Here is an 11746-nt window from a genome sequence, read left to right as displayed (position 1 = left end):
GCACAGTATCTGTTTAATACGTCTGTCCTGTCGCTGTTCTGTCTCTTATTCTGTTGATTTATCCTAACAGGGTTTCCTTGAGAACTAAATCTATTTAGGATTTATTGTTTCTTATGATTTCTCATCATTGGAAATTATAATCCTTTCACATAATCCCCCCCCCCCCCCCCCTCTCCCTCACTCTCTTTCAGATCATATTCATCAAGATGATCCCCTGTGACAAAGCAAGAAATCAGCGCAGCGGGGAGGTCTAAAGAGATCGCGTACTGGAGCAGCTACGGGGTTTCTTCCCAAATCAAATCAGGTTCTTCTGATGTAATCAAGACGAAACGCCAAAGACGACGACATAATCCCCCAGAGGACATGACTCTCTTGCTTGCACGTTATTATTAAAAAAATGAGGAGGAACAAATCTTTAGATTGAAAGACTAGGAAAATGGAATTATAAATCGGGTGAAACTGGGCTAAGGTTGGATAAAGCCTTCAGATACAGATGAGGGGCAAATCTTCACATTGGTTTGTGTGTGTGTGTGTGTGTGTGTGTGTGTGTGTGTGTGTGTGTGTGTGTGTGTGTGTGTGTGTGTGTGTGTGTGTGTGTGTGTGTGTGTGTGTAATGTGGTTGTATTGAGTGTTTACGAAATATTTCAATTTACTCAAGATCAAGTCATTGATTGAGGTTATTTGGGGTTAGTAGAAATATTATGCTAATTTTTTTTATAGAGCTATCGAGTCCATCCTAAGGTATGGCATTACCAGCTGGTTTGGAAAGTATAAATCTCAAATCATTAGGCTGGCAAAGATGGCAGGGAAGATCATGGGTATGTCCACACCCCCGATCACCCCCCCAAGTCATTTTTGAGCAAGCGATGATGAGACAAGCTCACAAAATCCTATCCGACCCCTCCCACGTACTGAATTCTGAGTACGAGTTACTACAATCTGGCAGGAGATACAGGGTACCTCTGTGTAGGTATAATAGATACAAACATTCATGTGTTCCTCAGTCAATCAAACTGATAAATGAAATTAATTAGTGAGCAATGAGCACTTTATCATGGGTGTATGTGTAATGTTGTGGTGTAATGTTGTATGTTGTATTGTTAAACTGTATGTATGTATGTACTGCAGCTGGCCTTTACTCTGAAACAAATTTCTCGCTAGGGAGACGAAATAAAGAAACCTTGAACCTTGAAGTCCCTGAGCGGAGCTCTACCTCTGTCTAAAAAGTCATGGGGGTTGGGTGTCCTACTGGAGCCCGCTTAGAGTTGTTGCATAATCCATCTAATATCTCAAGGTGACTGATGTACTAGTCTATGATGTACCATGGATGGGTGCTCAATCATATAAGGTGCACTTACCGTGAACACCCACATGATGGCACACTGTGACAGCAGTGGACCCCAGCTGGGCACTTGACGGCTTTTCCCATAGATCTGGTCCACATTACATCTCCATGCTGGATAAAGTATAAAATATACTGGCATTAATCAAGGTCAGTGTTGCTCCAGTTAAATATCCAAATATATGTAATAGTGCCAATGAACTAAACAACCAACTTTCATTAACTGTGTATTGAGTTATAGTACTAGGAATCCACTTCCCATACATTCCTGGTCTTCACCACCAGATGGCCACATTGGACTGCAGTAGAAAGTATACAACGCTGGAGATAAACTATGTGCTCATATGGATGTTGCTTTTTGTTTTGCCACAGCAGAGAACAACATGATCTGGGTCGATGTACTACTTCTCCCACAGATGATAGTGTGCGTGTCATATTTTTGGGTGGGAGATGATGTGGTTGTCTGATCATCTGTGGTAGTACAGTAAGTGTTTTGATATGTGAATGCATGCTGTCTGCCTCATTCATATCGTACAACCTCAACATTCGCCATGTTAAGGGGACAGACAACATGGTGGCGTCCTGTTGTCCCAGCCCTAAAGCCTTATAATTGGTTTGTCTCTGGTTCCTGTTGTCTCCTGCGCTTTTCTTCCCTTCCTCTTACATTGCTCCCTTCAGGTACCAAGGTCTGCTGAGGAAGGGGGCAAGAAGCTGACCAGTGACAGGTGACCCAGGGAAAATTAAATGTGTCATTTTGTAAAGTTGTTTCTGCTTATGTTAGAGGGTTCCCGGTGGGGTGGGGTGGTTGTTACAGCTGATTGAGTGCACCTGGGCCCAGTCATGAACTGTTCTTTTGTTTATGTAGTTTGTGTTTAGTTATTTTCCTTGAGTTAACAAATGATTGTCCTTGAGCCGGGTTGTAACACCCCTCAATACCCCTTTGATGCACACTTGAGCAACCCCCAATCCCCATGTACAGCTGCACCCAGGGGAGATGTCACTGCATAGGGGGAAACAGGAGATTTTTTTGTCAATGTGGAAATCAAGTATCTGCTGCTGAGCTGCACAGGAGCACCTGCGTGGGCAGTAGAAATGGTGAACTTGTCCCTGTCTTTTGTGTTTCCAGGTAAACAATAGCCTATTGTGGGAATCAGTGTTGTTCCCAATGCAGAGGACTGAAGGCAGTGCAACACATCCTGAACACACTGGATGATGCTCTGGACCAGTGATACTTAACTTGCAGCCCTTGATACGGTGCCAAGTGGCCCCCGACCATTTTCTAATTCACAATGAAAACTGTGCTAAATTGTCAAATATCACCGGCTACTTGCCACCCCCAGGCACTTATCTAGCTACTTAACAAACTGAACTGAACTATCCTGTGCATGTGCACAAAGTAGACCAACGCACAAGAGATGTTTGGATAATTTTATCTTTGGAAAGATCCTTTATTGATTTGTTTGGACAAATTTGAGAATTGAAGTGAACAAACTGAATCCAAACTAACTAGTGAACAAACTGAATCCAAACTTTTTTATGTTTTACTATGAATTCAAATTTGTGGTGAATACCATCTAGTTTGTTTGATTATTTGGAATTGCCTGTGGACTTTTCCTCCCCATTGTACTTCCAATACACTGATTTATATTTAACTTCTCTGTGTTTGCATTGTCTGATTATTGCTTTATTGATTATTTTTTGCATTCTGCTTGGTGGTTCAGATTTATGTTATGTGGGTTCATGATGGCAGAGTGTAAAATAGCCTATAAAGTCAGACGAAAGTCCTGGCAGCAACAATCGCTACAGAAAAATGAATGTTAATGTTGGTTTATTAGGCTAACTGTCCATGGCCTGCATGTCATTTTGCAAAAGTGGCCCATGTCTGAATGGTATCAATCAACACATTATCAGCTGATATCTGTCATAACAAAACAAATGGCAGAAAGAGCTATGAATAAAGTCAGCAGCCTACTATAGACTGTAAAAGGGTTTAAGATAGAAGTGCGGAGTGAGAAACATAAGAGACACCACCAGGGCAAATTGTGTGTCCAGAAGATTGAACAGTGCTGTTCATTGGTGATACTTAATTGATGCACGCTGATTGGTTGCGCTTGAGGTCAGCGCTAGGGCAAGCGCAAGCAGTTCCAAATGGCACCCAAATGCGTCAATGTTTTGCCAAATAAAGCACTAAAAGCTCGTAATGTGGACACTGGCCATTTTTTGACGTAGCCTGATTGAGCCTATAAACATTAAGTAGCATAACAGCCACGGTTAAGTAAACTTACTCGAGAGCCCATGCTGGCTCCTTCAGGACAGAAGGAGTTCCTTCAATGGTTCCTTCATCGGGATCTCATGATGACAGTCAGTGATTAGAAGTCAGCAGAGAGATGGATGGATGACGTTGGCGATGGATGAGAAGTTTGAGGGTTTCTTCGCATTGTACGGGAAAATCGGAACTAACGCCCTTTGCGCAAAAACGTTTGTGGAAGTGAGCTGTCTGTAGAAGATGACACCATGCACGAACGAATTTGGGAGGGTGACGCGCCAGAAGGAGGAGGGGGGGCATTCCCTCGGGGGGGGTGGCACTCCCCCAAACCTGCGTCTCTCACTCACAGCTCCTGGTGGGGAAGACAAGAGCATTTTGAAGGAAGGCTACCCAGTACCCGGAGGAGGCACAATGCACGACACCATGGAGGGAATCGAGAGGTTTGACAGTCCGGGCAAAGGGCGAGGTCTCCGCGTTACCAAAGCCTTCAAAGTTGGAGAGCTGGTTTTTTCCTGTCCTCCGTACTCTTGCGTGCTCACAGTGAAAGAGAGGGGCTGCTACTGCGAGTTCTGCTTCACCAGGTAACGTTCATTCACAATTAGCCCTTGTGCTTATTAATGCATGATGTGGCAACCTATAAAACTCGTTTTATTCAACTTCATTCTCAAGTGCGCGTCCCGCAAGCGCAAAATATTTGGCTTCATCTTAAGTACTTTAGTACTTTTGACATCTTATAGCCTACTGTTAGCCTACCTAGTACCTAATAATTTGTCACATTCCACTGCTAGCTATATTTGATTAGCCCTGGCTGAAAACTGCTTGTTAAACAGGCAACCAATTCATTTCAAATCCATAGGCCTACTAGATTGCTCCCCAACACCATAGCCTACACTTTAAAGTCCAAGACCATCAAGTCTATTTCTGTGATGGCTCATCTTTCTCTGAGTCACTGCTGGGGAGGCCGGCGGGTCATTGATATCTTCATACTCACTGTGGGAGTCAAATGATAAACAGATTGTGTGACTCAGATGTCATGATTATTTGCTCACTCAACTGTAGAAATTGTTTTGATTCCTAAATTGCATCAGTAGGCTATTCATCTTTTTTTATGTGCTCCCTTACTGAACACACACATTATTTAAGCCTATTTAAACATGTCTGTGGTCATCCTTTAAAGTCCTCCCTCGTACAGATGTTCTCCTGAGATACTTTCGCATTCACACACAGCACACCTGGATTCAGTATTTAGACTTGATCATCAATCTTGTGTTCTTTTCCCATCCAGAGAAATCATTCAACTCATCTGCATCTTGCATAGTTCATTGTATGGATGTCAGTAGCCTAACTGTTCTAGTAGCCTATTAGTAATTACCGTATTCATATTAACTCAATGGAACGATATGGCACGGTGGTCAGTGTTGCCTCACAGCAAGAAGTTACCGGGTTCGAACCCCCGTCCGTCCCACGTCCTAACTGTGTGGAATTTGCATGTTCTCCCCGTGTTTGTGTGGGTTTCCTCCCACCATCAAAGACATGTATGTTAGGGTTAATACTCATGTCAGTGCCCCTGAGCAAGGCACTACTAGGAAGGTTCCCAGAGAGGATGGATCAAATGTAGACAATTAATTTCCCAAGGGGACAATAAAGGATACCTTTGTACTGTGTGGGTTGGCAATGGCATCGTGGAGGTTGCACCACCTTACATTGCCGACAGGAAAGTTGGCGCTCTCATATTGTGACAAATTTCAAATAGATGACACTAGTGCTCTTCAGCTTGACAATATTTTACACCACTTGTGAATTACAGTGTTGTTAACCTTTTGCAGAAGAGACAAGTTGAATGATCTCTCTGGCTCTTCATCTCATCACCAGATCAATTAACAATATGCCTACTGAACAATCAATCCATTAATTCTGAACTTATGTGTGTTGCATATTAATTTCAAACAAAACTGAATCTAAAAACAAGCGGACAAAAATGATAGTGGTTTATAGATGATTTTGAAAAGTGGCTTCTGTTTTGGGATGTCACAGGATGGTAGGGCACTAGTATGCTTTTGGATGATTTGGGAGGAACACCACTGCCTTTGCCTGTCTGACAGAAAAGTAAAGTATGTGATGGACCATGGTGTGATGGACCAGCTTGTCCAGAGTTGATGGTTGACAATATCGCAGCATAATTACTAATCTTCTTTATTTAAGCTGCAACTGGGCTGCATAATCCATACAATGGGAAAGATTATGCCACCATATCCATTTTTAGATTTCATCTTTTCACAGCACTCTTCTCTCTGTTAGACGGAAACAGAAGGGAAGCGGTGCTGCTTTGGATGCTAGTGTTGAATGCACAGGTGGGTGGTCTTGGATGCTGTACAGTAGGTAACAGCTGAGAGTTCACAACATTATAGTCTTGTTAAAATGTGTTTTCTCTACAGTATATCAGCAGCAGCTCATATTTGATGTGGCTGAACTGCAGTGCTAGTTGTTGTACTGATTGTAGATTATTTTAACATGCATGAGTGTGAAATCAACTGGAATTACAGTATGCTTCTTTTAATCAGCAAGGTTCTCTGATGATCATCATGAAGGATGCTTGCACAGCTTGGATTCTTTACTTCATTGAATGACATTTGAAATAATTGGGATGTATGTTATTTCTATGTAAGGGTAGGTCTGTTGTTTGAACGATCATATCTCTTTCAACACGATGTGAGAATGTGTTGAATGACATGGTATGGGTATCATCAGCTAGTGATTTGTTCCTCTAGCAAAGTTCTGTAAGTCTGAGGTTCATAGCTTCTCCTGTTTGGAGTCTCTGTCATACTGTCTGTAAATGACATAACTAAATTACCGAGGTGCGAGTGGGATGTCGATTGCTTTTCCTTGGATCAGTGATGCACCATGGGAAACAAATTGAATCAATCCAGGATCTGGCTGTAAACATCTAAGGCTCGACGGGCCGCCGTGTTTTCCCACCGCGAGACTGAAGAAGCTTGTTTGTAAGCATCTCCAATCCCTCTGGGTGAGCTTCAGTTTGGACTGCTCTACTGTTTTGGACTGGTGAATTGCTGTGTTACTGTTCAGTGTAGTAGAGCAGACAGCTGCTCTCTCTGCCATAAGGTCAGCTCTATGAATAGCTCCAGTATGATTTAATACCACAGAATGTTTCAAAGCCCTTCATTGCTATCAGTTACCACAGCAGAGACACCACACACAACTGCTGCGCCTGCTCTGGGAGGCATGGAGGAGGATCATGTGAAACTCTCTCTCTCTCTCTCTCTCTCTCTCTCTCTCTCTCTCTCTCTCTCTCTCTCTCTCTCTCTCACTCACTCACTCACTCACTCACTCACTCACTCACTCACTCACACACACACACACACACACACACACATACACGGCTAAGATTGAAGACACCTATTTATTAGACCATTTTTGACATGTTGCTGCAGATATGTTAACTTTGTTTGAGGTAGGTGCCATGCATTTTTTTTCTCTCTGCAAAACTTGTCAACAATATTTCAAAAGAGCATGGTGCAGGTTGGAGACCACATTGTATTAATATGTGGGAGGGGTATATGCAATGGAATATATATATATATATATATGTAAATATATACGGTATATATGTTTGTAAATCTAGATTGTTTTTTTTAAAGCAGCTGGCCACTGTTCCTGAAATGGAACTGCCTGCTGTGTAACCTCGCGTCACCAGGCTCTCTGAGTGCAGAGAGCCTGGTATGCGTTACTACAGTCAGGAAGACAGAAGAAGACCTGCCCCGTCTTCCGGTGGCCTGTGCTGCAGTGTTTTCATTCCCCCACAGAAGTGCAACAGTAGGCAGTCATTACGAGTTAGAGAAAAAATAAGAAGCATGGACATACCAAACAAAGTGTTTGTTTTTAGCTAACGCTAGTTACTCGCGTCGCCAATGTTTTCTAAACGGGACGCAAGAATTGTGCAGAATATTTTTCCTGGAGCACAGCACTTTGGTTCCGAGTCTTCCGCCCATAGCCGGAAGACTCGGAGTGAGGTTTTTCCATCCAGGCTACCTGCTGGGATGTTCAAGATTCAAGATTCAAGATTCAAGATTCAAGATTTTTATTGTCACTCCATGGTACAAGTATCACGTGTGAAATTCTTGTGCTGTGGACTCCGTTTACGACATAGTACAAATAGGCAACAAGCAATGAGCAATAGGCAATAAGAAATAGGCATCAATAAGCAATACTAAGCAGCAATAGGCAATAAGGCAGAATAGCGATAAGACAAGTCAGTGGCTTATTCATTGCACATAGGTGCACGTCATGTGATGTCAGCCCCAGAAGAACGCCCAGCAACAAGTGATGTCACAAGAGGAGAATGCCCATTTAGCCACCTTTTTCTCCATAATTCTGCCCTGTGGGCCTGTAAAATCTTTGTTTTGTTCTTTGTGTGTATTTTCATACTAATCATGAGCCCAAAATGTAAATTCATGAGAAAAAATAAACCGGCACCACACTCTTTATGCAATAATCCACTAGTAAGCATTTTTGTTCTTATTGGACAGCCTATATTGTTGAACTTTAACTAGTCAAAGCTAGAAACAAAATTGCCTAGACTTTAGTGTAGGGATGCACCGATTGCGATTTTGTTGGCCGATTCCGATTTCCGATTTTTGAATAGTCTGACTTGCCGATACCGGTTTTTGCCGATTCCAATTTTTTTTCTAAGAACAATAATTGGCAGGTTATTTTTTACTTTTTAACTTTGCTTTAATAGAAAATTAACATTCATGTCACATTTCTTATCATTTGCATGAGGTAGGACGATCTCACTCAAAAACATCTCAAAATAAAAGTGTTCCAGGTTACTGGACAGAGCTTTTCTTTTTTGTGTAAATACAATGAATATAAAACAATTAATTCCAGTATATCCCACAGCTATCATGCATTTACTTTTCCAAAAGAAAAAAGGTGCAACAGAACAGTGGCTTCAGATGGAAAGTAGCCTATGGCTAAATCTGTTACAAAGCATCTCTTCCCCTATGGGGTTTAATGTTTTTTTGTATAGGCCTATGTCCCTGCCAAATAAACTAATAAAATAAAATAAATAAACATCAAAATGTAATCCATGGACAAGGAGTTTATAGCCTATAGCTCTGGAGCCCAGAGACCTTCGAAGCCATGCCCACTCTACAGTTGTGGATTTGGCTGTTATTGAGTAGCCTGTAGATGAGGAAATGAGTTTGAGTTGACTCAGTTTGAATATCGTAGTTTACACACAGAGCGCGTTTTTTTTAATCCGCCATTCGAAAAAAAATCATCTCTCACAGAAAACCTTGCACACTGGTCCGATGCGTTTTATTATTATGTTCGTCGTTCTATTCGCAATACGAAACAAAAGTCCTCTCCTGGCTGTACACGTTAGGGTTAGGGTTACAACTTGACTGACGGATAGCAGCAGCAGCAGGCAGCGGTGATGTGGAGGCTGGTCGGGGAAGAGGGGACGGTGAGGTGAAGCGAGCCGCTCAGACTGGAGACTGTGGACTCCAACCTACCCGGCGGCCCCTCCGCGGCTCCACACCGACGAAGACATGCTGTGGCATGTGTGTACTGTGTAGTGGCAGCTTTTGTTTTGGCTGCAACTCATCCACTCTGTCTCGCTGCTTTTGGGTTCGCGCACGTCACTTGAAAATCGCAGAATCGGCATTTTAGAGTGACCGGCACAGATCACCGATCGAGGCCGATCACGTGAAAATCGGCCATTTCCGGTCACGTGCCGATCGATCGGTGCATCCCTACTTTAGTGTCAACTGCCACTTTCTGCAGCCGCTCCATTCACAATAAATAGGAGACCAACTTTTTTCCATAAATATGGGTACATTTTATTTAGGGAAATGTCAGATTTGGTCCTATTACTATATATGTCATCAAGATGCCCTGGGATCCCTAAGGCCACATTAGCAGTGCCCTGCTACCAGCCTGCTACTGTCAGTTGCTCTAAAAGTGTCAGTGGTCTCAGTTTAATGTAGCCTTCTCTATGCAAAGCATCATGTGTAATTGAATCATGTTAACACACATTTCAGAAAAATCGCTCTTCACCATGTCAATAGAGTAATTACCTTTGTGCCGTGGCATGTGATCTTGTGCCCTAATATTTCTTAGCGACGCCGAAGGCCAGATGGCCTTGCCCCTAAAACGAGGAAATTCCCAGCCTGGTTGGAACCATGTTTTTGAGGCTGTACTTGTTGGTTTGTGTTGAAACTGGCTCAAAGTCTTGGGAAAATCCACCTCAAAACACGTTAGGCCTTGGTCAGTGCAGGCTTGCTTTGGTAACATGTTAGGTCTTGGTCAGTGCAGGCTTGCTTTGGTAACATGTTAGGTCTTGGTCAGTGCAGGCTTGCTTTGGTAACATGTTAGGTCTTGGTCAGTGCAGGCTTGCTTTGGTAACATGTTAGGTCTTGGTCAGTGCAGGCTTGCTTTGGTAACATGTTAGGTCTTGGTCAGTGCAGGCTTGCTTTGGTAACATGTTAGGTCTTGGTCAGTGCAGGCTTGCTTTGGTAACATGTTAGGTCTTGGTCAGTGCAGGCTTGCTTTGGTAACATGTTAGGTCTTGGTCAGTGCAGGCTTGCTTTGGTAACATGTTAGGTCTTGGTCAGTGCAGGCTTGCTTTGGTAACATGTTAGGTCTTGGTCAGTGCAGGCTTGCTTTGTGAACATGTTAGGTCTTGGTCAGTGCAGGCTTGCTTTGGTAACATGTTAGGTCTTGGTCAGTGCAGGCTTGCTTTGTGAACATGTTAGGTCTTGGTCAGTGCAGGCTTGCTTTGTGAACATGGTCTTGGTCAGTGCAGGCTTGCTTTGGTAACATGTTAGGTCTTGGTCAGTGCAGACTTGCTTTGTGAACATGGTCTTGGTCAGCGGAGGCTTGCTTTGTGAACATGGTCTTGGTCAGTGCAGACTTGCTTTGTGAACATGGTCTTGGTCAGCGGAGGCTTGCTTTGTGAACATGGTCTTGGTCAGTGCAGGCTTGCTTTGTGAACATGAGCACATCTTTGCTGCTGTTGTGAGCTTAGAGACTGACTTTATGAACACAGTCAATTATTCAGCCTCCAATTCATTTTCAATGATGCATGTTTTCCATCTTGATAACATCAGAGTTGTCCTTTGCTCTCTTGCTCTGAACATTGCTTGAACTCACCAGAATCTCTGGATTCTTCATAATCTGCTGTTCACTACTACTGTACTGAGTGACTATAGTATTTATAATCCAAATGTTTGTCATTTATAGGAAAGAGGGCTTGGCAAGATGTGGGAAGTGCAAGAAAGCCTTCTACTGCAATGTGAACTGCCAGGTAGGAAACGCATGGATCACATCACTCAACTGGGATATTCCTACTTCTCAATACAAATAGAATGCGCAATCATTTCAAATTAATTGCTGATTTTGTTATTTTAATAGGATTTGTTGACGATAAGCAACACATTATAAACACACAGTCTTATCCTTTAAATGCATAGGAAGGAAGGAAGGAAGGAAGGAATTGGACACACGTTAAAGGATATCTTTGGCTTCAAATCAAAATCACTACAAAACCCAATATATTATCCCAAACACAGCTTCTGGACTACCACATGTGCAAAAGTAAAGCCTACAATTCTGGTGGGAAAGTAAAGATTGTGAGGGTTCCATCAACAAAGTGTGGTTGGTTTGACATGACGAAAGGATGAGGAAGGGATTCTGATGGACTAAAGCAGGCGAGAGCCGTCGAGGACCGCTTCAGGTTGTATTTGGATCGGTACATGAGTGGGGGTAATATTTCATTCACACATTGATACCTGATGCAGCATTTGTGTGTGTATCCCTTTAAGACCGCGTGACGCGGTTCACGGTCTTAAAGGGATACACACACAAATGAGGGATATACACGCAAATGCTGCATCAGGTATCAATGGGTTAACACAGTGTGTGGAGTTGCATGTGACTCTTGTCGTGTAATGCTACACCACTGTTAGCAAAGCTTAGGGGCCCAATCGTACAAAGTGTTAGGCTCTTGGGAGCGCACTTTAACTAGCCGGCTGTGCTTGTGAATCTGCTTTAAACAGAAAGCTATTTTGGGGGGTGGGGGGGCATCTGCATTGTGTCGAGGTAAAAGCACTCGCATA

The 11746-nt window shown here is 42.9% G+C and overlaps 1 protein-coding gene across 1 annotated transcript in view; it reads left to right on the top strand.

Moving 5' to 3' along the window:
• Window positions 1–4019: 4019 nt before the first annotated feature.
• smyd2b (SET and MYND domain containing 2b) overlaps window positions 4020–11746 on the top strand; it is a gene marked incomplete at its 5' end in the record, with an annotated part of 19200 nt that continues 11473 nt past the window's right edge. Inside the window, 2 exons of the mRNA XM_083643527.1 lie at window positions 4020–4189; window positions 10872–10935. Coding sequence (XP_083499653.1) covers window positions 4020–4189; window positions 10872–10935 — 234 coding nt within the window. The remainder of the gene's footprint in view (window positions 4190–10871; window positions 10936–11746) is intronic.

This window comes from Poromitra crassiceps (assembly GCF_964638095.1).
Source record: "Poromitra crassiceps genome assembly, chromosome: 9".
Classification (NCBI taxonomy): Eukaryota; Metazoa; Chordata; class Actinopteri; order Beryciformes; family Melamphaidae; genus Poromitra; species Poromitra crassiceps.
The sequence above is the reverse complement of the archived record's forward strand: the minus strand, read 5'-3'. Positions and strand labels throughout refer to the sequence as shown.